General features: G+C 55.5%; 1 protein-coding gene across 1 annotated transcript; it reads right to left on the reverse strand.

Annotated features, from left to right (window-relative positions):
* Positions 1–447: 447 nt before the first annotated feature.
* Positions 448–25276, reverse strand: LOC101021261 (transcription factor 25; the record flags this gene model as incomplete). Its single annotated transcript, XM_031662762.1, has 15 exons — positions 448–747; positions 1152–1224; positions 3559–3638; positions 4621–4711; positions 6000–6158; positions 6893–7089; positions 12434–12443; positions 13598–13691; positions 14531–14630; positions 15481–15611; positions 16918–17000; positions 21365–21430; positions 23167–23285; positions 24029–24103; positions 25080–25276. Coding segments are annotated over 15 exons (1634 nt in total), but the record flags the coding sequence as incomplete, so codon positions are not given.

Consider the following 25276-nt stretch of genomic DNA (forward strand, 5'->3'; position numbering starts at 1 on the left):
GAGATCCGGCCACTGCACTCCAGCCTGGCGACAGAGTGAGACTCCGTCTCAAAAAAAAAAAAAAAAAAAGAAAAAGAAAAAAGAAAACTATTTTGTAAGATTCAACAGATGGTGGCCTCCAGCCATAGGACCCAACATGGCCGTCCCACCTGCTGGAGGAACAAGACTGAAGGCCACACAGACGCCTCCACTCTAGTCCCAACACGAAACCCTCTACCAACAAGGAAGGCAGCTCTGTCAACGACTCCTGAGCAAGTTCAAGGAGGACGTGCACCCAGGGCGTGGGACTCCTCCACCTGTACCCAGATTCTGGGAGCACAGGAAACACGTGGTCTGGGCCCCACCTCACCCACAGGCCACTGGGAGGAGACTGGACTGAGTGTGATTCGAATCCGAGGGACAGGACGGCGCTCAGTGCCCGGGAAAGACGAACGTGCGGACAGCAGAGCGTGACCCATTTACATTTATAGGAGAAACAGCGACCAGGTCAGCGATACAGTCGGCATCTCTACTTCAGGGAACTGACCAATTCTGACCAGCACAGAAATCAGCAACATCATTACGGCTTTCAGGCACCTCTGCAGACGCTCAGTCCCACTCCCCCTCCCCGTCCGCGTCGTCCTCGTGCGGTGCCTCTAGGTCGTTGAGGTGGAAGTTGGCCATCATGTCGCGCACAGCCAGCATCAGCCTGTTCAGGCCCTGGTTGCGGTTCAGACCCCCAGCCACTCCTTCCTCGGGCCTCTCCCCCTGCAGCAATGGGACATGTCTGAACAGGGGAATATCTGTGCTGGGACTAGGGGCCCAGGGCCCAAGCAGGAAGGCATTGTGGAGCCTAGCACCGGGCCCTGAACCCTCCCCAGGTCTCTGTGAGGAGAGGAAGCTCTGAAAAGCAAACATCGCGTCTAGCCAAGCCAGGCCCAGAGAGTGGGGTCAAGCTGGGCTGACTCACGGGCCCTGCATGTGCTACCATCTGGGCAGGTCCCAATTTCCCCGGCAGAATGGGCACCCCGCTGGCACAATGCAGCCTTGGTCCTTCCCTGCTCCCTGTGCCAGCTGGCACAGTCCTGGTTCAAGGAGGGCTCCAGACATTCGCACTGGCCTGGATACGCCCGAGCCCACTGGGAGGCAGGGCTGGGACGAGCTCAACCTACCTCCACGGTATAGTTTGGTAACAGTGACCTAAAGAAGAGTGCGATCGTGTTTCCGTGGCTGACGGGACTCAGCCTGAAAGAGAAAGTCAAGAAACGTCGGAAATGACACTGAACTGAGACTCGTGGGACCCAACCCAGCCCACGGGGCTGCCTGCCAGCTGCCTCCTCGCAGGGACACAGGGGGCCCCACCAGGAGCAGAGCAGCAGCAGCTGAGCACAGGCCCTGGAGTCCTACAAAGCGGAGATCAGGGCCCTGGGTGGGCAGGAGGCTTCCTTATCCGCTTAGGGTGGAGTCGGGGCCAGCGGGAACAGGATGAGGGAGACCGACGCGGCTAAGGCAGGCACGGGGTCCAAAGCGAGGCTCCCACAGCCACCATCGGCCACCGCACAGGTGCCTTGCTTTTCAGAAAAGCTGTAGTTTCAATGTCTCCTTCAGCACCGAAGCTTTGAGAGCACACACTCCTTATGCAAAGGCAGAAGCGTCCAGGGCCATGTTAAGTGGAGACTCTCCTGGTGCAAAGGGCTCTACAGGACGCTGAGCCCAGGCCTAAGGAGCTCTAGGGAGGGCGAAAGCCTGGGGTCCACGGGGAGGGAGGCAGCAAAGAGCTGTAATTCCTCAATGCTACCACACCCTACTGGCAGGAGCGGTCCACGAAGACCACTGTGTGGGCGATGGGGCCTAGGTAAGGCAAGTACTTTCCAGCCCAGAAGGAAAGGTAAAAAGCCTTTCAACGACCCAGATTCTGAAAGCCAGACATGCCGGCAGCCTGGGCGTCGGCTTGGACCCGCCCCCGGCCCTCCTGCCCCCGGCCCTCCTGCCCCGAAGCCCTGCTTTTGTTCTCTCAACGTGCTGTGTGCTCTGCTCCTGCCACAGCGCCTTGGCGCATAGTGACTCTGCTGTGGAACACGTCCCCTGAGCCTGGTGAGGGCACGGTCATCCTCTGCGTCTCGGCACACCCACCCCTCCTTCCTCCAAAGACCTTACTGGAGTGTTTTTTTTCTTTTTTGAGATGGAGTCACTTTCTCCAGGCTGAAGTGCGGGGGCGTGATCTCAGCTCACTGCAAGCTCCACCTCCCAGGTTCCAACAATTCTCCTGCCTCAGCCTCCCGAGTAGCTGGGACTACACTTGCCACCAAGCCTGGCTACTTTTTTTGTATTTTAGTAGAGACGGGTTTTCATCACGTTGGCCAGGATAGTCTCGATCTCTTGACCTTGTGATTCGCCCACCTTGGCCTCCCAAACTGCTGGAATTACAGGATCACAGGTGTGAGTCACCACACTTGGATGGCTATTTTTTTTTTTTTTTTTTGAGACGGAGTTTCGCTCTTTTTGCCCAGGCTGGAGTGCAATGGCACAATCTCAGCTCACCGCAACCTCCGCCTCCCGGGTTCAAGCGATTCTCCTGCCTCAGCCTCTCGAGTAGCTGGGATTACAGGCATGCGCCACCACGCCTGGCTAATTTTTGCATTTTTAGTAGAGACGCAGTTTCTCCATGTTGGTCAGGCTGGTCTTCAACTCCCGACCTCAGGTGATCCACTGCCTCGGCCTCCCAAAGTGCTGGGATTACAGGCGTGAGCCACCGCGCCCGGCCTTGATATTTGTATTTTTAGTTGAGACAGGGTTTCGCCATGTTGGCCAGGCTGGTGCAGTTTTGATTTTATGTTTATGTCTAGATTCTAAAGTTAATGTGTTTTCCCCACATCACTGCACACCTGTTTCCTTCCACTGTGTCACTCGCACCTTACAGAGGCTGACACGCAAGCACCCGTGCGTTCAATGGAGACGGGAAGGAACGTGGCCTGCAAACGCAGAGCTGTGACTCCCAAGTAACACTGTTCCTCTCCCTTCTCGTGAGGGGGAAGACCCACTGAACCCTGCGCCCGTCTCCTAGCACCTGGGTCCGAAGGAGGCAGCCAGTCCCCGTGATCCCTGAAGCCCCGACCTCAGAGCTGCAGCAGAGAGCTGGGAGGTGGCAGCTGGGAGCAGCGAGGTGGGAGCTGGGAGGTGGGAGGTGGGAGGGGAGGTGGGAGGAAGGAGGAGGGAGCTGGGAACTGGAAGGTGGAAGCTGGGAGGTGGGAGGTGGGAGCAGCGAGGTGGGAGCATCGAGGTGGGAGCTGGGAGGGGGGGGGGGGGGGGGGGGGGGGGAGGTGGGAGGTAGGAGGAGGGAGTTGGGAGCTAGAAGGTGGAAGCTGGGAGGTGGGAGGTGGGAGGTGGGAGGAGGGAGGGGAGGTGAGAGGGAGGAGGAGCAAGGTGGGAGGAGGGAGGAGGGAGGTGGGAGGGGATGTGAGAGGAAGGAGGAGGGAGGTGGAAGGAGGGAGGTGGAAGGAAGGAGATGGGAGGAGGGAGGTGGAAGGAAGGAGATGGGAGGTGGGAGCTGGGAGGTGAGAACTGGGAGGAGGGAGGTACCTCTCCGGCCTGACGTAGGAGTAGATTGTGTCCGAAGGAGGCAGAGGGTCAAACCCCATCACAGACTGCGTGGTCACGTCCTTCAGAAAGGGACACAAAACGAAGATGCTACGCATGCTGCCGGGGGGCCTCTGCCTCTCCCAGCAGAGTCCTTCAGTCGACTCCAGCGTGGACTGGATGCATCTGCTGAGAGATAGCCACAGAGTCTGACAGAAACGGCTGTGCTTTTTGTACCAACGAGCTTTGGGTGAGGGTGGGACAGTCCTTCTGCCACCAGGACACTCACGGGAGTCGAGGTGAACCTGCGAGGCGTCTGCCCTGCACACCGGAGTATGTGGTGGGGAAGGAAGGGGGTCACGAGCTGCTCACGCCTGCCAAGATCTTCACCACGTGTCAGAAGCTCTCACTTCAGCGAATGCAGGCTACAGGGACCCTGAGCCGCCCGCGGGTTGCACAGAGCTCCTGGTGCACTCGCTGCCTCGCCCCTCAGCCCCCACGCACAGTGCCACGTGCTACCACTCAACTAAGAAGAGTCAGAAGCTCACAGCCCCGGACAAAGCCAGCCACGCCGGTCACAAGGGCCCGCAGAGCAGCCAAAGTTAAACCAGGAGGCACTAAGCTGCCCCCAACGGACGCTCTGTGGTCCTGCGACCCTCCGACTTGCTGGTTTTCTCACTCGTTCTATCTCACCCCTTAACAACAGTATAAAATCCTTAGGTTTTGAGATAGAAACAGCACCTCCAGCACGGGAGGTGTCAGAGCAGGACTACACCCCAGCAGCTGCACCAAGCACTCAAGACCACGGACAGAGCAGCTCACCAAGGTGACGACTCAGCTCGCGCTCTGAGCCCCAAAGGATTTCTCTCTCAAAACAACAAGCACCCGAACCCTGGCTGCCAGGAAAGGAGGAGCCCTCTGTGCTAGCCCCTGCCCCTGCCGTGGCAGAGCTGGGCTGCTGAGGGAGCCTGCACCACGCACGTCTGCACGTGGACCGCCCGGAGCAGAAGGGACGTTCATGTGACCAGCTTACACAAAGCTCCCATTTCAGCCTTTCTCCCTTACCGGGGGCAGGGCAGCCACAGCTTCCTTGATCTCAGAGAGGATCACATGACGGTGGATATTCCTGGGTGCACGCTGGTAGAGCACCTTCCGCCTAAGGCCGGGAAGAAACAAGGCACAGTAGATAAAGCACAGCAAATGAAATGGTAACAACCACAGCACCAGGGTCCCCACCCCCACCCAGCACTGGGCATCTCGCTGCATCTCTGGTGGCTCTGAAAACTGCACGTTTTACCATTTTACTCTCAAGCAGAGGCAGCACAGCTGGTCCTGGCCTGTGGTTAGGGACCCTCTAGGGGCCAATCCCAGCCGCAGGGCCTGTGACTCAGCCTCTTCATCCAAAGAACAAGAACGATGGGAGCCGTGGCCAGTGGCTTCTGGTGGGAATTCACTGAGCTCATCTACATGAGAGGACACCTCGGCGTGTCACCGCTGTGGCTACAGGTAGACACTGGGCCCCGCTGGAAATCGCTCTCGGAGAGAGCGGGTACAGGGAACAAAACACTCCTGTCCACGAGAAAGCCCGGTCCAGTGAGGAAGCAGATACGTGGACAGGACCCATGACTGCCAGTGGCTGGGGGCACCAGCACCTCTTGGGCCCCCCGGGCACAGCCTCACGTCTGCAGCACACAGCCTTCACTGTGGAGATGCAAATGGGTGCCACTCCCACGCGGTCCTCACTGAGCCCGGCCACATCGTGCGCAGAGCCACGGTGCTGACGCTCAAACTAGCACGGGGCCACAGGCGAACGAGACAAGAACAGGTAAGGGGGCCGGGCGCTAGGAGCCCACTAGATCCCAGTGATCAGTCAGAGACATCCTGGCTAATGGGTGAAACCCCGCTCAAGGGTCTGGCGCCAGCGTCCCAGCTACTGGCCGCACCCCGGAGGCGGAGCTTGCAGTGAGCCGAGACCCCGGCCACTGCACCCAGCCTGGGCTACAGTGAGCCAGACTCATCTCAAAAAACAGGCAAGGGCTGCCTGTCAGATGCAGATGCATCAGGGCACGAGCCTCCAAAATGTTCACACACAGGAGACTCTCATCTCCGGGCTTGCTTATTCTCTAACATGCTGGTGTGACAGCACTGCCAACAATTTCGTAGCCCATGTGCGGAACCACTGCATGACCAGAAGCCACCGCTCCAGCCCTAGGCACCCGGGAACAGCAGCTCGGGACTCTGTGCTGAGGACCACGGCTGCCTCCCAGGAAGCCTCTGGGACAGGCCAGGGGCTGTGTTCCATCTCGCAGGCTCCACACAGGCCCCACAGCAGCAGAGGCCAAGCTGCTCACAGCCCCTCTCGCCCGGAATCCGAGGCCCCCGTGTCTGGGATGAGGGTCCCTGAGGAGGGGGCGTGGCAGGCCTTGTGCAAACCCCTAGCTCACCGGTTCTCACAGGCTTCCACGGCAGGGTCCCCGGCGTCCACAGTCTGCAGAACCGCACGGACGTTCTCCTCCAGCCAGCTCATGGTGGCAGGCTCTTTCCAGAGAAAGTGTGACCTCCCGAGGTACAGGTTCACCAGCTGGCTCAGGGCAGGGGGCTGGCTGTGGGAGAGCAAGGCCCATGAGCAGAACCCTCTTTAGGCCAGGGCCTGCCTCGAGGCCAGCAGAGTCCCAGGGTTGGGCAGAGGGGTGGTCCAGGGAGTGCCCTGTGGCCTCGAGTGCAAGGGGGCCCCTGGGCTGCTGGCCTGAGGGCGTGGGGCTGGGGCACACAGGTATGTTTGTATTCTTTAGGAAGCACGACTGACTTCACAGAAATGTGAAAATGCAACCAGGGTGGGTCCACCTGTGTGCACACAGGGCGAGCCCTGGAGGTCCGCACCGGCTCCACCCCAGGGCCAGGGGGTGACCCTGCGGCGTGCGCTTTCTTCTGTGTTTGTTCCCTCTGTTTGTTTGTTTTTTGAGACAGGGTCTCGCTGTCGCCCAGGCTGGAGTGCAGGAGCAACAACAGCTCACTGCAGCTCTGACCTCCTAGGCACAAGCCAACCTCCCACCTCGGCCTCCCAAAAAGCTGATCACAGGCGCGTCACCACGCCCGGCACCCTCTTTATGAGCCTCGATTTTAAGCTGGAGGCTGATCACCTGGCCCACCTGGGCTTTCCCACAGAGAAGGGGGCTCCTGAGCCCTCCCATGTCAAATGATAGTCCCTGAGGCCACCGCCACAGCTCCTCCTGCCGCCGGGAGCAGGTCCCCCACGGCCTCTCGGGATGAGTGAACACAGCTCCCAGGCTCCGAACCCACAGGCACCCACAGATGAGCCCCGCCAGCCGCTCTTCACCTTATTTCGGCGTTGGGTCCAAAGAAGCTGTGACTGGAAACCGTGATGTCGGGCCGCACGCTGCAGGACTCGAGCAGAGGCAGGAGGACTGCAGGGGAAGCGGAGGCTCTGTGGGGGCCCTCAGTACAAACCCGGCCACTCCCAGCCCCCGAGGTGGTAACGGACACAGTGAGGTCCTGGTCACAGACACAGCTGTTCTAAGGTGGAATAGTGCAGGGCCAGCGGCTTGCTTCTGAGTGGCATTCTGAGTTGCTGCTGCTGGCGTGCCCAGGGTCTGAGGCTGGGGTCTCCTTCACGCCAGCCCCAGGAGCCTCCCAGCGTCCCCATCTGCATCCAAGAGAAGATTCACCCACCACCCTCCACACACGTGGGCTGTTTTTCTTTCTTTCGGAGACAGGGTCTCACTCTGTAGCTGGAGGCAGTGGCTGGCTCAGCCTACTACAACCTCCACTCCCAGGCTCGGCTTCACTCTCCCGTCCCAGCCCCGGAGCAGCTGGGATTACAGGCCACCAATCGCCACCGTTAATTTTGTTTGAGCGAGTTTTTTGAGATCGAGTCTTGCTCACGCCCCAGGCTGGAGTGCAGTGGCGATCTCAAGCGCGATTGCAAGCTCCACTCTCCCGGCTCACGCTTATTCTTCTCAGCCTCCGAGAAGCAATTACAGGCTTCGGCCACCACGCTCAAGGTTTTGTATTTTGGGTAGAGACGGTTTCACCAGTTAGCCAGATGGTCTCATCTCCTGACCTCGTGATCCACTCCGCCTCGGCCTCCCAAGTGTTGGATTACAGGCTTTGTTTTCACTGTCCGGGCTTTTTGAGACGGAGGTCTCATTTTGTAGCCTGTTGAGTGTAGCTGGGATCTCCACTTCACTGCAGCGCCTCGGGCCTCCCGGCTTACGCCATTCAGCCTCCCGTGTAGCTGGGACTACAGGCTTCCCCCGCCTACTCACGCCTGCCAATTTTTTAAAAAATATTTTTAGTAGAGACGGGTTTCACTGTGTTAGCCAGGATGGTCTCCACCTCCTGACCTCGTGACCCACCTGCCTCGCCTCCCAAAGTGCTGGGATGGGCGTGAGCCAAAATGCGTCTTCGCAATTTTGTATTTTTAGTAGAGACAGGGTTTCTACCATTCTGACCTGGTGTTTGGTCTCATAAACTCCTGACTTCAGGTGATCTGCCCACCTCGCCTCCCAAAGTGCTGGCATTACAAGCTGAGCCACTGCACCTGGTCAGGGTTGGATGTTTTAATCTCAAACACTGGACCCCAATGCAGGCTGGTGGGAGCAGAGGCCACCTGTGCCCAGTGGGCTGGCCAGCACTGCAGGGCTGTGCTTCCAGGTCGGAGGCCATGTGGGGCATGGGCCTCTAGGCAGAACCCGGGCTCCACCCCAGGAATGGGCCTCAGGGCAGAGCCCCACCTCCCCATGCCTGCAGTGATCTCCAGTGCCTTGAGGTAAGTGGCAGGAGCTCTGGGGAGCCCACTGCCTTCGGTGGGAGGAGCTGACACTACAGCGCAGTGAGACAGCGCACAGCTGCCCTGTAGTGACAGGGCCTCCCAGCCCCACCCCAGACATGGCTGCACTGGTGGACTCAGCACATGGCCAGCTGCATGCGGCCCTTAGAGGAGGACAAAGGTGCTCTTGGCACACAGGATGAAGCTTCAGGGTCAGTGTGAGCAGACTGAGGCCTGGCCAGGCCCTCTGGGTGGGCAATACATTTCTACTTGTGTTAGAAGTTGCCTACCTAATGCTGTGGGGGGCCTCCCCAGCCTCAGACAGAGCCCTAGAAACCCACAGAACCAGGGACGGGTTGGATGCTTCCAAGGCGCTCTAATAGATACGAGTGGCCACGAGTGTGTGTGCACCAGCCGCATGCAAAGAACCCTCACCCCTCACAGCCCCTCAGAGGAGCCCCCGCCTTTAAAGACGTGGTCTCCACACATCGCTGTGTCAGGGCAGGGTCAGCCTCGAGAAAGCCCGCCCAGGTGGCAGCCTCACTGTGCCCGCTTACATGTGTGTGTGGATCGAGGCTTACCCAGATGCAGTCAGGGCTTCAGGGCTGTGCAGGCTGGAGTCTGTGTGGACGCATGGCCTCCCGCTCTGCATCCCAGCATGGTACTGAGCACAACTCTCGGCTGCCTGGGCACTGCCGGACCCTTCCTCTGCTTCTGTTCTCCTCCCCAGCACTGGCACAAACTTCCATGCCCGCACCGCCCAGCCAGCTCTGTCTCTGCGCCTAGAACACAAAATGTGATGCCCACACTTCTCGGGCTGGGCGTGGCATGTAGCGTGGGTTCTGAGATGAGCCATCATCTTTTCAGGTTTGGGTAGGGCAGGTTTGCAGGTCTTCTACCAGAGAATGCATATTTCTGGGTGTGGGAAGGACTGGGACCTGCCTCCCCACGGCTGGACACACCCCTACTCCCAGGCCAGATGCGGCACCCACTCAGGAACATGGTGAGCTGCCTCTGCTGTATCAAGAGACGCTTCTCCCCTGGCAGAGCCTGCTCAGGAGGTCTGTCTGCTGGCTCAGCAGGAAACACGCAGTGGAACGGAGAAGGCAAAATTTGGGAGCTGGGACAGGGTTCCAGCCTCAGGATGAAGCACAGTGTGGAGGGAGCCTTATGTCAAAGAGCTGAACACGCCAGCCCGGTGACGGGCTGACGCATTGCCTCAATGAGCCGCACTGGAGCAGCAGTATATTCCCATGGGCAACAATGTGGGCCTTTTTCCAACTTAGCATGAAGCAAGATAATCTGCCCCACCCGGGGCCCCGTGAAGAAGAGATAGAGGACGTGGGAGTACCCTAAGGAGCAGACTGCGCCAGGAGTGCGGAGGTTGTGGGAGGAGGGTCCCACTCTGTCCCAGGCCTCTTCGGCTCAGCGCCGGGGCTTGCTCTCAACGCGGAAAATTTTACAAAGACGAGCAGCCCACCGGGCAATTTTAGTCTCCGGTGAGTTAGCTCCACTGGCTGAAGCCCGGGAAAGCAGCTCCACTTACTCTCACGCTGCCAAGGCTTTGCCCTCTTCTCAGCCTTATCATAGCCACGTGACTCACAGCATTTTCTTTTTTTTTTGAGACGAGTCTGGTTTCCCAGGCTGGCGCAGTGGCTGATCTCAGCTCACTGCAAGCCTCGGCCCTGCTCACGCCATTCTCCTCGCCTCAGCCTCCTGAGTAGCTGGGACTACAGGCGCCTCACCACTGGCCTCGCTAGTTTTTGTATTTTTTAGTAGAGACGTGGCTTCACTGCAGCCCGCCAGGATGGTCTCGATCTCCTGACTCCCTTTGATCTCAGCCTGCCTCAAGCCCCAAAGTGCTGGGATTACAGGCTTGGACTCACCGCGCCTGGCCATACTCACAGCATTTTATCAGAATGGGATCACAGACTCAGTTTTGTGACTCTTAACACCTATCACTGGGCCTCTTCTGCAGACTCCATTTTGAGGACCTCCTTGAGGTTTCTGCAAAATTTGCTACTGTGAAATGCAGGAATTTTTTGAGACGGAGTCTCGCTCTGTCAGCCTCCCAGGCTGGTGCAGGGTGCGATCTCGCCTACTAGCAAGCTCTGCCTCCTGTCACGCCCTCCTGCCCTCAGCCTCCCGGAGTAGCTGGGGATCACAGGGCTCACCACCTCGGCCCCGGCTAGTTTTTGCATGTTTTTAGTAGAGACGGGGTTTCACCACAGCTGTGATGGTCTCTGACCTCCTGACTCCTGATCCGCCTGCCTCGCCTCCCAAAGTGCTGGGATTACAGGCTTGAGCCACCACGCCCATGGTAACTTTACAAAACCATATTCCTGGGGAATTTCCTGGCCACTATGCCAAATGCCAAAAAATCGAATAATGTACCCACTTTCATCATCCATGAACATGCAGCAATGAAAATATCTAACACAGTGCAATGCTTCCAGAGCTGTCACGCCTTCTCCTCACCCCAGGCCCTCTGCTGAGGTTAGGCATTACAAAGCCCCCACGGTCCACCTACAGAAGTACTCCCAGGAACACATGAGCCCAGGTGTCAATTCTCTGGAAATTTCAGAGCGCACAACGAGAACACCGCGATATTCCACTTCAATACAGTACCCTAACCCAATAATTTTAATTATTCCCAGAATACGTGAACAGCATGGGATAGGAGTTTAAGCTTTAAGTAAGCCAATTTTACATTGGAATAGGATTTGATGTGGTTAGGGGGTTCGGGACCAGCCCCACGCAGCCAGCCCTTCCTCTGCTCAGCTTCTGCAGCCTCCTAACTGCCTCACGAGGAGCTCAGGTCTCGCCCAGTTTTTCTGCCTTTGCCAGCATCACGGTCCTTGCAGAGACATTTGTGTGAAGCTGTGTGCTACCCTGCGGAGCTTCTGACATGAAAGCGTCCAGGAAAACCGATTCCACTCCTGCAGGCAGCAACGCGAGAAAACAAGCAGGCGAGCCCTCGGACGGTGACCACTATCCCCAACCGTCCCCTGAGCAGACACCAAACCAAGAAAAACAGAAGAAGCAGATGTCCGCCCCTCCACGGATCCCTCACCAAGACCCTGCACTCCTCCCACTCCTGGAAGAAAGATCAAAATGGTCTCGGCCCGCAAGGCCAGGGTGGTCAGCAGCAAAGCATGCAGAGGGGTCTCGTCCGCTCCCAGACTTCCAGAGGCAGCACAGAGAGCAGAGCAAAGGGACCGGCACCATCAGGCTGGCCTGCAGCCAGGATACAGGGAAGCACGGGCGGCTTGGCCCTGAGCGGACACTCACCTCGTGAATGAGCTTGTAGTACTCCAGATGCCAGAAGGCTGTGTCAGGAAGTCACTGTTTGTAGAGGCCAGTGCTCCCAGATCTCAGGCCAGTTCCACATGAATTAAGAAGCACACAAAGGAGAACGCCTCTTGTGGGACAGCTGGCGCTGTACCTGGCTTCACCCCACTCCCTCCTGCTTTCAGTCACTCGCTAGGTACCCACTTAATTTATCCTTTCTGTTTTCAGCTACTCTGCTAGTACCCACTCTTAATTCTTATCCTTCAGAGCCAGCTCTGGCTAGTACCTTACTCCACCTTATTCTCCTTCTGCTCAGCCTCTCTGCCAGTACCTACTCCACCCTCAGCTTCTGATCAGCTTGGCTAGGCACCACCTGCCCACCTCGCCCGCCAGCTCAAGTTAGTACTTTCCACTCCACCCTGACCTTTCTGTCCTTTTCTTATGTTTGAAAGGATCATCTTGCAATTCCACCAGCAACTAAGAATTTCATTGGAAGAGATAAAACTAACATAAAGAAAACCAGTGGGGGAAACTCAGACCCAGCACACAGTGCAGACAATCCGTGCAGAAGGGGTCAGTGGACCTTGGCCCAGGAGGGCCGAGGGGAGGAGTGGATCCCACACTGGAGACAACCCAGGGCGTCCAGAGAAACAGGGCGCTGCACACAGGAGAGGCAGGACAGCGGACAGAAGCTGGTCTGCTCCACAAAAGGCCCACAGGACAGGCTGCGGGAAGGTCTGGTGGAAGCCAGTCCAGGTCTGACCACTGAGGGCTGATGCCAGAGGGATGGCTTTAGGGGCAGAAGTATCTGAAAGAAGAGAGTCCTGCACATGTGGCCGCTCAGCACAGGGGAGCAAGGGTCAGGCTGACTCTAAGCTCCTCACTGATTTAAGCTCAAACCTGCAAAGCCCTCCAAAGCTTCTAAACTTGCCAGGGACAGGCTTTCTCAGCCAGACATAGAAGGAAATGCAATTGCAGAGCCCACTGTGGAGATGTGGTTTGTCAGTCTCACTTCCTTTTTTTTTGGAGAGACAAGGTCTCACTCTGTTGCCCAGGCTGGAGTGCACTGGCACGATCTCAGCTCACTGCAGCCTCAACCTCCTGCTCGCTTGAGCGATACTCTTGCCTCAACCTCCCAAGTACCTGGGACCACAGGCACGCGCCACCAGGCCTAGCTAGTTTTTAAAATGTTCTGTAGTGGCCAGGCGCAGTGGCTCACGCCTGTAATCCCAGCACTTTGGGAGGCCGAGGCAGGTGGATCACAAGATCAGGAGATCCAGACCATCCTGGCTAACACGGTGAAACTCTCTCTACTAAAAAATACAAAACATTAGCCGGGCGTGGTGGCACGTGCCTGTGGTACCAGCTACTCGGGAGGCTGAGGCAGGAAAATTGCTTGAACCTGGGAGGCAGAGCTTGCAGTGAGCCGAAATCGTGCCACTGCACTCCAGCAGGGGCAACAGAACAAGACTCCATCTCAAAAAAAAAAAATAAATATGTTTAAAGTTCTGTACAGACTGCATCTTGCCATGGTGCTCAGACTGGTCTTGACACCTGGGCTCAAGCAATCCTCCCACCTCAGCCTCCCAGAGTGCTGGGACTACAGGCGTGAACCACTGTGCCCAGCCAGGCTCATTTCTAACACAAACATTTATTTTTATTTTTTAAGAGATGGGGTCTCACTTTGGTGCCCAGGCTGGACTTGAACTCCTGGGCTCAGCAGACCTCCCACTCTGACCTCCAGAGTGGCATCAGGCATATCCACAGACAAATGTAAACCTGGGCTGAGCCAATCCAATCCCTCCATCCTTGGGCCCAGAGAGAGCAAGGCGGGTCACTCTGGACCTGTGGGCCCTGGTCCACCCTGGAGGGCAGTCATGCGGTGCCCGCTGCACCTCCCCCAGCCTCACTCGCAGGAGAAGGGAGGGGGAGCTGCATCCCCTCCAGGGCGGCTGCACTCACCTGTTCTCGGGTCTGCGGTAATCCAGCCTGCAGGCCCCGCTGGTGAGACTGAACAGGGGGTGGAAGGCACACTCCATGCTGTACAGCGCTCGCTCTGCAGGCACAGGGACGCCAGGGGAGGTGTCATGGCCACACACAGCAACCACAGCCCCTCCTCTGACGATGGACAACAAGGAAAGGTCTGGACGGAAGGTCATGAAACTAGAATTCTGGACACTGAGAGGGCAGACATGACCCTGGGTACCCTGGATGCCAGGCTGCATTTATTTCAACCACAGAACTTGTCAGCTTGAGACGGAAACATCTTAAACACCATGAAGCACAATTGCCGCCACGTCCTGACAGAACCCGCCGTCCATGTGTGCAGCACAGGCGTGTCCACCTGAGGCTGCGCGTGCACACTGACATCAGCACCACTGTTTACAGCAGCCCACATGGCTGTCAACTCATGACAGACACACAAAACGTGGTCCGTCCACACGGTGGAGTAAAAACGAACAATGTTCTGGTCCATGCTACAATGAGGATGAACCCTGAAAACTTTATTGTAAATAAAAGCCAGAGGGCCAGATGCGGTGGCTCACGCCTGTGATCCCAGCACTCTGGGAGGCCGAGGCGGGCGGATCACGAGGTCAGGAAATCGAGACCATCCTGGCGAACACGGTGAAACCCGTCTCTACTAAAAATACAAAAAATTAGCCGGGTGTGTTGGCGGCTGCCTGTAGTCCCAGCTACTCGGGAGGCTGAGGCGTATATTAAACACCAACAACAAACAAAAGCTTTCAATGGGTAAGTTCTGTGCTATGTGGGTTGTGTCTCAATAAAGCTGTCATGGATATCCTGGCAACCCCCATCATCTTACACCACCGCATCTGTCTTGATGGCCTGAGATGCTCCCACAGCTGACGGGAACGGGTGGGGGCTCTGCCTTACCTACGAGGTCTCGAGCCATCTCCTGATCCTCTTGAAAGCGGCAGGCATCGCTGAGCTGCAGGAGCGAGTCAACGTGATAAGGGCTCGTCTGGAGCAGAACCTACCAGAAGGGAGGACAGCCCTGGAGGAAAGGCACACGCAGCCCTCTTGGGGACAGACACCCAGCAAGGCCCCAGCTACCAGGCACGCCTTTCTTTCAGGCATTTAAAACCAGGGGAGGCTGGGCACAGTGGATCACGCCTGTAATCCCAGCACTTCAGGAGGGCGAGGCAGCAGGATCACTTGAGATCTGGAGTTTGAGACCAGCCTGGGCAACGTGGCAAAATCTGGTCTCTAATAAAAATACAAAAATTAGCCGGGTGTGGTGGCGTGTGCCTGTAATCCCGGTTACTTGGGAGGCTGAGGCAGGAGAACTGCTTGAACCCGGGCCGAGACTGCGCCAATGCACTCTAGCTTAGGCAAGAGAGTGAGCCTCCGACTCCAAAAACAAACGGGAATTACCAGGGTCGACACTCACAACATCCCCCAACTCAAAACAGGCTAGTTATTATTGCTAAGCTGAACCAATGGTACGACTTAAAGCAAGAATTCAAACCTGACGTGCCCAGGCCAGGGCCACCTAACTCCCCACCACACCCCAAGAAAGAGGAATGGAAAGCAGCAGCTTTTCCCACAGGGGAGACGACGCTGAGCTCTCAGAAGCATCCTGCCCCTGACCACAGCCTTGAGGCAGCGTGGACGGGGTGAGGGTGGCCAGAGAGGGTGAGGACGGGCTCCCTCTGGTTCTGAAGACGGGGTTGGTCAGGGTCTCGTGACCCTGGGGCACCAAGCCTGGGGGTTTGTAAAGAGAGGACTCCATCACTGACAGGTGGATGGGCTTCCCGGGGATTGTGAGGGCAGTGGTGGCTACATGGCCCCTGCTCCTGTCAGGGGCTGCGAGGACCACGCACCACGATGTTGTTCGGCTCCATAGACTCCACGGCCACCAGGAACTTGTGCTGAGCCTGCTGGTACTCCTCACTGTGCTCAAACGCAAAGAAGGAGAGGCCTTTTCTCGATTCCAGCAGCCGCATGGACAGACCTGGGAGGGGAGAGTGCTCAGGGAGGGTGTGCCGGGAGCAGGGACGTGGGCAGCTCCAAGCACAGCCTTCACCCTCATGTTCTTGACGAGGCCCCTGTGATACCAACAGACTTGACCTGAGTGTGTACTCATGCATATCACCCAGGTCCGGGCACCCTCCCAGAACACCCGCCGTGTGGTCTACACCAGGAGACGGCATCCTGTCTGCTTTAGTTTCCTATCAAGACGTGTTTCCCCCCAGAACTCAGATATAGCTCAAGCCCCATTGGCCTGGAGGGAATGTCAGGGACAAGGACACACACAGTTCACAGGTCACCAGATCTGACCAGGCCAAGCACTGTCCCCAGACCAAGTCTGACTGAGGTGAATGTCCAGGGTGGCCGTGGAAGGGCGGGGTGCAGTGCGGTGGCACAGTCGGCCACAGCACCAGGCCTCGGAAGCCACAGAGCTTTGTAGCGTGTGGCCACCCTCTCCCTCTGCTCCTCCCGTCTGACTGGGTGCACGGGGCCCAGTTTCTTCTGATAAACCTGAAAAGCTCAGCCTCCCAGGACCTCATGGAATAGGTCCCCTGCAGTGATACCTTCTTGGTGGCCCTGCCCAAGGCCCGAGTCCTGCAGGAACACATGGCCATGGAGCCCCTGTCTGCAGTGCTCAGGGGTTCCTGCTAGGAAGGGAAGGGGCCGTGAGCAGCAGCGTTCACCTTTGGACAGCACAGGCCTCGCTCTTAGACGCGTCCTTACAGAATGCACGCAGGCAATCTCTGGCACCCCCCAGACACAGGCGCAGGAGAGGCAGGCATGGGAGCCGCGGCAGCACTGACTGCAGCAGCCAAGCCAATCGCCAAGGGCACCGCACCGCTCCCTTCCCACAGGTCATCCCTGCCCTGGCCCCTGAGGGCCTCCTGACACTTCCCCGCACACACCACCAAGCACCCAACACTCCGTGCCTGTCTTCATTGCTGCAATTTATCTTAAAATCACGTGCACTTATTAGTTTGCAATAATATACAAAATACTGCAGTTTAAAATGAACTCGATTGCTTCCATAAGGGAAAGGTCGATGGCAGAACGGTAGGAAGAACCTGCAGGAAAAGACAGTCACACAAAGACGGTGCCTGGGAGGCTCTGTGTCGAGGTCCTGGGCCAGGCCTCCAGCACTCAAGCCCTCAGTGTGGCAACAAACAGTCACACAGTGCGCACCGGTGCTCCTGGAGCGAGAGGCTCGGCTCAAGGGGCACTGATGACCCCCGGTGCCCAACGCGGGCCAGTGCCCAGACCCACCCCCAGCAGCCTCTGCAGACCCTCACCTGGTTTGCTGTACCGGGGCCAGGTGCTCTTAGGGGTGGTCAGCCATGTGCACTTGGGGTACACGCGCTGTCTCTGCCGTGGCCTGGGGAGAACGGGACACAGGTACAGCTTTACTTCCTGTGGTGTGTGGGGACCAAGGCTTGGCTGCCTGATCCCTGCAGGGGCTGTGGAAGCAAAACTGAGGGGCGGAGAAGGCATGTGTGGCAGGGTGGGGTGCAATAGGGACAGGATGCAAACAAGCCTCAGCAACTGCTGCGGGACGGGTGCAGCAGGGAGGGCCCCACAGAGAGAGAAACAATTCTGGCCGGACGCGGTGGCTCACACCTATAATCCCGGCACTTTGAGAGGCCAAGATGGGAGGATTTATTTATTTATTTATTTATTTATTTTGAGACGGAGTCTCGCTCTGTGCCCCAGGCTGGAGTGCAGTGGCGCGATCTCAGCTCACTGCAAGCTCCGCCCCCCGGGTTCCCGCCATTCTCCTGCCTCAGCCTCCCGAGTAGCTGGGACTACAGGCGCCCGCCACCTCGCCCGGCTAGTTTTTTGTATTTTTTTAGTAGAGACGGGGTTTCACCGTGTTAACCAGGATGGTCTCGATCTCCTGACCTCGTGATCCGCCCGTCTCGGCCTCCCAAAGTGCTGGGAGGATTTCTTGAACCCAGGAGTTCCAGACTGGCCTGGGCAAGACAGCAAAACCCCATTTCTACGAAGGATTTTAAAAATTAGCCTGGCGTGATGGTCTGCACCTGTGATCCCAGCACTCCAGCCTGGGCGACAGAGCGAGACCCTGTCTCAAGAAGAAAACAAAAAAAGAAAACGAAAAGAAAGAGAATAACATGCTAATATTTCCACATGCCCATCACTCAACTTAAGAAACCAACCATCTCTGATGTAACAGCAGCTCCGTGCCTTTTCCATGCTGCCCTACCCGCCCCGCTCAGATACCACCCGACCAGTGCTTAGGGTAGGCCTGACCCCTGTGGCAGGGGTCACATAACAGAGTGCCCCACATAACAGAGCTCAGGGCACTCTGCCTGAACACACAGGCGCAGGAGAGGTGGGGCGTGGGAGCTGTGGCAGCACGGACAGCAGCAGCCATGCCCACAGTCACCGTCAGCACAATGCCGTTCCCTTCCCATGGGGCCATCCCTGCCCTGGCCCCAGGCCCCCCCAGATCAGCCACTGCAGAGTGGAGGCCAGCGTGGTGGGCCCTCCTGACGTGAAGGTGGCCCCAGCCTGCTTCTCCTGCCTGCAGCACACGCCCAGGCCTAGGAGAGTCAGCCCTTCAGCACTCTCCTGTGCCAGGTCTACAGAATCCCAGGGACAGCCTGACCCCAGGTCAGCCGTCCCACAAAGCGAGTCAGGAGGCCTCCAGAACAGACCCAACGAGGCAGCCTGGGCAGATGCTGGGAGCGGGCAGGGGACAGGAGTCCGGAGGAGCTCTGAAGGCGGGCAGGCACCCTGAGCAACAGGAGTAGTGCCGAGGTGCCAGGGCAATGAGCTGGCCCGGCTGGCATAGTGGGAAGTCAGGGGCCCAAGAAAAGCGGTGCGTGTGTTATTCTGAGACGCTGAGAGAACCACCAGAAGCGGAAACAGAAACAGGCCAGGCCTTGTCTTGGAGGAGCAGGACAAGGAATGAATAAAAAGGGAACTGTGGCTTCTCCACGGAAGTCTTTTGGTAGGAATTAAATTTTTAAAGAAATAATGTAACAAAAAGTATAATACTACTATAAAAATAATAAAGGCAATTATTGTCAACAAATTACCATTAATAATTATAATTTGCAGAAATAAAACCATGCAAAAATGTAAAGAAATGGCAAAGACAGACCAAGCAGATGCAAACAAAGAGGGGGATGAGGCAGAACCCTCAGCTCAGGGAAATACAGATAATAAAGTAGACATTTTAAAGTCAATTTTTCACTAACATTCCCAAGGAAACACACCAACACCAAAAATGTAAAGTAAAATATAAAGCAAAACCTGTTAGAAATCCAGGGAAAGTGTGAACAGCAGCACATGAAAACATCCTCAATCTACCCAGAATCAAAACACCAACACTTCTGCCCACACACGATGACGGATTTCCAGACCCCTATCATCTACACGAGTGGAAGCTGAAGGACCCAGGCAGACGCTGCGTGTGAGCTGGTGACTCTACCGAAGGGCACTGGCAGGTGACTCGAGATGGGAAAACTCATTCTTGGGCAGATTCACAGAAATGCCTGCAGACAAGGGGGACTGTAGCCAACATCTGGACACATGCTACCACTGGGGTAAGGAAATGACCGGGGTATACCATGGTGCAGAAACAAGGCTTAGGCCGGGCATGGGGGCTCACACCTGTAATCCCAGCACTTTGGGAGGCCGGGTGCGGTGGCTCAGTGCTGTTAATCCAAGCACTTTGGGAGGCAGAGGCGGGCAGATCACTTGAGGTCAGGAGTTTGACACCAGCCTGGCCGATGTGGTGAAACCCCGTATCTACTAAAAATACAAAAAATAGCCGAGCATGGTGGCGCGTGCCTGTAATCCCAGTTACTTAGGAAGCTGAGGCAGGAGAATCGTTTGAACCCAGGAGGCGGAGGTTGCAGTGAGCTGAGATTGCACCACTGAGCTCCAGCCTGGGTGACAAAGCAAGACTCCGTCTCAAAAAAAACAAAAAAAAAACAAAAAAAACAAACAAAAGAAAACAATGCTTAGAACTCAGACGTGCAAATAAAAGAGGATGTGTCTGGCTGGGCGTGGTGGCTCATGCCTGTAATCCTAGCACTTCGGGAGGCGGAGGGAGGAGCACCGCTTGAAACCAGGAGTTTGACACCAGGCCAGCCTGGACAACAAAGTAAGACCTTGTTTCTACAAAAAATAAAATAAAATAAATTAGCGGTGGCATGTGCCTGTAGTTCCAGCTATTTGGGAGGCTGAGATGGGAGGATCACTTCAGGCCACGAGTTCAAAACCAGACTGGGCAACCCAGCAAGATCAGGTCTCTTAAAAAAAAAAAAAAAAAAAAAAAAAAAAAGACAAAGCCTTCTGGACACTTCAATGGAGAGTTCAGAGGCGGAACAGGCCTCCTACGTAAACTCCCAGAAGCAGACACCCTGCTTTTCCTCCTATAAGGAGCGTAAGACCCTGCGCTCCTCATCACAGCCGGCCATCCTCGTCTAGGGCTGCCCAACCACTAAGAACTACTGAATGGACACAGATGAAATTTATCTTGGCCGGGCGCCATGGCTCACGCCTGTAATCCCAGCACTTTGAGAGGCCAAGGCAGGTGGATCACCTGAGGTCAGGAGTTCCAGACCAGCTTGGCCAACATGGTGAAACTCCATCTCTACTAAAAAAAAAAAAAAAAAAAAATTAGCTGGGCGTGGTGGAGTGCACCTGCAATCCCAGCTACTCGGGAGGCTGAGGCAGGAAAACTGCTTGAACCCAGGAGGTGGAGGTTACAGTGAGCTGGGATCGTACCTCTGAGCTCCAGCCTGCACGACAGAGCAAGAATCTGTCTCCAAAAAAAAAAAAAAAAAAAGAAAGAAAGAAAGAAACTTATGTCAGAACCTGAACTTCACGTTAGTTTTGCTCTGAGAAGCAAAACTGGAATCTTTTTTTTTTTTTGAGATGGAGTTTCACTCTCGTTGCCCAGGCTGGAGTGCAATGGCACGATCTTGGCTCACCGCAACCTCCATCTCCCGGTTTCAAGCGATTCTCCTGCTTCAGCCTCCCGAGTAACTGAGATTACAGGCATGCACCACCACGCCCGGCTAATTTTTTGTATTTTTAATAGAGACAGGGTTTCTCTATGTTAGTCAGGCTGATCTCCAACTCCCGACCTCAGGTGATCTGCCCGCCTCGGCCTCCCAAAGTGCCGGGATTATAGGCATGAGCCACCGCAACAAAACTAGAATCTCAAAATTTAACAGCTTTTGAAAACTTTTGAGACGGGGTCTTACTTTGTGGCCCAGGCTGGAATGCAGTGGTGTGATCTCAGCTCATTGCAACCTCTGCCTCCTGGGTTCAAGCAATTCTCCTGCCTCAGCTTCCCAAGTAGCTGGGATTACAGGCATGCGCCACCATGCCCAGCCAATTTTTGTATTTTTAGTACAGACAGGGTTTCACTATGGTCTCGAACTCCTGACTTCAGGTGATCCACCCGCCTCAGCCTCCCAAAGTGCTGGGATTACAGACGTAAGCACCACATCCAGTCTGGCTTTTGAAATCTTACACTGGGGATGGAGACCAAGGACTCTGGGTATCTCCACAACCCACAGTCACAGACAAGGTTATACACAATCTGTGGACTCCCTTTCAGATCCCAATTCTAAGGGTTATGTGTGACTCTGGCTTCCAATATTCTCCCTCAGGGGTTAACTGGCTTCGGGAACACCACCCCGTCAAGAGTCTAAGAAGGAATGAAGCAGCTGTGAGAAGACAGTTTAGTGTGGACCTTACCTTTGTTCCCCCAGGACTGCCCGGGCACCAAAATACCTTTTCAGTTCTGTGTCTGGATTCAAGTGTCTAGGGAATTGAAAATTTTAGAAAGAAACATGAAATTATGTTCTACAATGATTCCAAAAATTTCAGAAAGCCACCTAATAATCAAGGAAAGAAAACGGATTTTTGGCTTGAAAGGCAGCTTCCAGGCCTCCTTTCTTTCAAATCACCACCCCATCCATGGTTGAGGCCTCGCCACTGTGGGCACCACAGGGAAGCCGCTGGTTACTCTGCTGCGACGGCGCTCGGTGAGCGCTGTGTCAAGAGGCCCTGGGTGTGACACACATCTGTTTCTGCGGCTGGGTCAGGGCAGCACACGCACCCTGAGACCACATTACTGTGTCTTAACTGACCCCAGGGCACTGTCTTTTTTAAGCTGGCAATAATGTCTGAAGCAGAGACAGCAATTCATTAAGCATCTATAAGACCAAGAGAGGAACAGTCATCCAAGGATGACAGGATAAGGAGGAACTTTTTGACCAGACCTGGTGGTTCACACCTGTTAATTCCAGCCTTTTGGGAGGCTGAGGCAAGAGAATCTCTCGCGCCCAGGAGGTGGAGGCTGCAGTGCACTATGATCACAACACTGCACTCCAGCCTGGGTGACAGAGAGATCCTGTCTCTTAAAGAAAAAGAAGGAACTCTCTCAGCTAAAAGTCCTCTGAAATATGGATGACTTCCTTTCCTCCTTGTTCCTATTTCCTTTTTTTGGGAGACAGAGTCTTGCTCTGTCACCCAGGCTGGAGTGTAGTGGCATGACCTTTGGTTCACTGCAACCTCTGCCTCCTGGGTTCAAGAGATTCTCCCACCTCAGCCTCCTGAGTGGCTGGAATTACAGGCACCCACCACCACATCCAGCTAATGTTTGTATTTTTTTTTTCTTTTTTCTTTTGAGACAGAGTTTTGCTTGTTGCCCAGGCTGGAGTGCAGTGACGCAGTCTCAGATCCCTGCAACCTCTGCCTCCCACGTTGAAGCAATTTTCCTGCCTCAGTCTCCCCAGTAGCTGGGATTACAGGTGTGCACCATGCCTGGCTAATTTTGTATTTTTACTAGAGACAGGGTTTCTCCATGTTGGTCAGGCTGGACTCAAACTCCCGACCTCAGGTGTTCCACTCAATTCAGCCTCTCAAAGTGCTGGGATTACAGGTGTGAGCCACCACACCCAGAAATTTTTGTATTTTTACTAGAGACGGGGTTTCTCCATGTTGGCCAGGCTGGTCTCAAACTCCTGACGTCGGGTGATCTGCCCGCCTCAGCCTCCCAAAGTGCTGGGATTACAGGCGTGAGCCACGGGGCCCAGTCTATTTCCTAAATGATTAATATAAACTCATTATTATTATTATTTTTTGAGACGAGTCTTACTCTGTCGCCCAGGCTGGAGTGCAGTGGTGCGATCTCGGCTCACTGCAAGCTCTGCCTCCCGGGTTCACGCCATTCTCCTGCCTCAGCCTCCCGAGTAGCTGGGACTACAGGCGCCCACCACCACGCCTGGCTAATTTTTTGTATTTTTAGTAGACACAGGGTTTCACTGTGTTAGCTGGGATGGTCTCTATCTCCTGACCTCGTGATCTGCTTGCCTTGGCCTCCCAAAGTGCTGGGATTACAGGCGTGAGCCACTGCGCCCAGCCAATAAACTCATATTATTTTAAAATAAAGATAGTACATTTTCTTTTTCCTTTTTTAGAGAACCTTTTCCTCCCACGGAGTCTCTGTGGCAGCCGCAGAGAAGGGCGGGGGCAGAGAAGGGCGGGGGCCACACCTGTGCTCCACGTAGAGAATGTGCTTCCTGGAGCTCAGGGGAGCTGGGCCCGGACGGTTCAACCCAGTGCTGTCCTCAATCCTCTCCAGGATGCGATCAATATCTTCTAGTACGTTTTCCTAAAAGCCCCAAAACAACCTCTTAATCACCACACTGACATTATTTTAAATGTTGTAACAATAACAAAATTATTTATTTTAAAAGAGACCTATTATATTGTATTTCCTTCCTAAAGGACAGCGTAAGTCAAACACTATGTACCATACACGCATTTAGAAAAAAGAGGAGATGCTTTCTAAGAGGCGCTCAGCATAGACAGAATCACGAGCCAGAAGGACCCTAGAAAAAACTGGGCATCCCACGTCCTCCCGGTGTGCTCGCCTCCTCAGGCGAACAGGGTTGGGACTTAGCGACACTCTCGTCTCAGGACACACTCAGACGGGGACGAAGGGCAATGATGAAAACGTATTTTTTTCTGATGACAGACTAGCTCCAGTGGTGGGCTTTATGCCCACCATCCAATTAACCCGTAAGCATGGCACAGATGTCAGGGCAAACAGCAAGCGCCCCGCGGGCCACAGGAGCACCAGGACAAGGAGGGACGTCCTCACAAGATCACACATTCCCCCAGAGACACAGAGCAGAGCGCGACCCCAAGGAACAAGGGTAAAAACAGGAAGCAGAATTTAGCAAGCAGTTTTTCCTTTTCTTTTTCTCTGATCTCTTAATTAGTTATACTCCTAATAGGAAGGAATAAAAATACTAAGTAAACTTCTTTCAACACCACCTTGAAAAATGCCAGAAGAGAACGCGGAGGGAGTCAGGCAGAGGGAGAAAGCAGAGCCCGGCCCGACTCACATACCGATGCTTCTCCCGTGCTGCTTTTCTTATTTTTCTGTTTCTTTTTCTTCTTCCGGAGTTTGCCACTTGCATTAGACTAATGATAGGAACACATTTTAATCAGTGGAACGAGAAGTAAATCTTAAGAACTGAGAATTAAAGCAGCAAGCGTGACTCCACCCTCACCTAAGCAGTCCCCCCTCCCTCCGTGTCCTGGAAGTCCCTTCGACTCAGTTTCTTCCCTCCAGCAGACACCTTCCCACCTCTCCGAGCCCCCTGCTCTCACGTCCCTTGGGCTGTGCTACAGGAGTCCCCAGGGCCCTCTAGTGTCCAGCCTCACAATGGCTCACAGGGCTCTGACCTGGTCCAGCTCTCATTTCTCACTTTGTCGGCCACTCCCTGAAGACCAGGGCCTTGCTGTGCCCCCGCCGCCTCACACTGAACCTGCACCTGTGGTCCCCTACACCCGCACCTGGCCAACCCCTTCTAACAGCATAAAGCCTCCGCGGGAAGCCCCCAGGACCCCGAGCCTCAAGGCAGGACCCACTTGTCACTTCACCTCTACGTTGCCCTCTCAACCAGAGGCTCCTGGGGGGCGAAGGCGCGTTCCCAGCACCCAGGAAGGCCCCCAAGAACACATGTTGGAGAAATGAACACAAGCTCTCCTTTTAGGGCCCCTCTCCTGTGCTGTGGAGCGCAGCAGCAGGTTGTCTGCATCTCTGCCCGTCCCACATTGACCTGACCTGCACGTTTCTTCAAAGTTACACCAGCACCCAGATCCACAACTCAGCCAAGCAGACACTCAGGCACAGTTAGGAAGAACACACGTGTCATTACACACACTGCTGGGCAGGCGCAGACTCTCCTGAACGCAGGAGACAGGCCTCAGATCTTTACACATTTCATACAAATCTCATCAAGGTTCCCAAGTAAATTTGGGGGTAACTAGCTGTTAACCAAAATTGAACTCCGAAAATTACACCTCCAAGGAAAATCACAGCACGGGATACATGTGGCTGGGTGCCTTGAAACCCTCCCGTCTGATTCCCCCTCCTCACCACTCAGCCCCCCACCTGCTCTGGGGGCGCTGTCCCGGCAACATCTCCATCCGTCTTGCTCTCCGTGTTTCCACGCCGAGCCCTTCCTTTGTTCCCTCGTGCTGCAGTGTCTGTGAGCGCACAGCCGGACCTCTCCCCGTTCACCACAGGGTCATCCTCGAGATCATCAATGTTTATCTGGAAAAACAGGTTGGAGAAGAGCCAGGGCGTCA

This window comes from Papio anubis, unplaced genomic scaffold (genome assembly GCF_008728515.1).
Source record: "Papio anubis isolate 15944 unplaced genomic scaffold, Panubis1.0 scaffold978, whole genome shotgun sequence".
Taxonomy (NCBI): Eukaryota; Metazoa; Chordata; class Mammalia; order Primates; family Cercopithecidae; genus Papio; species Papio anubis.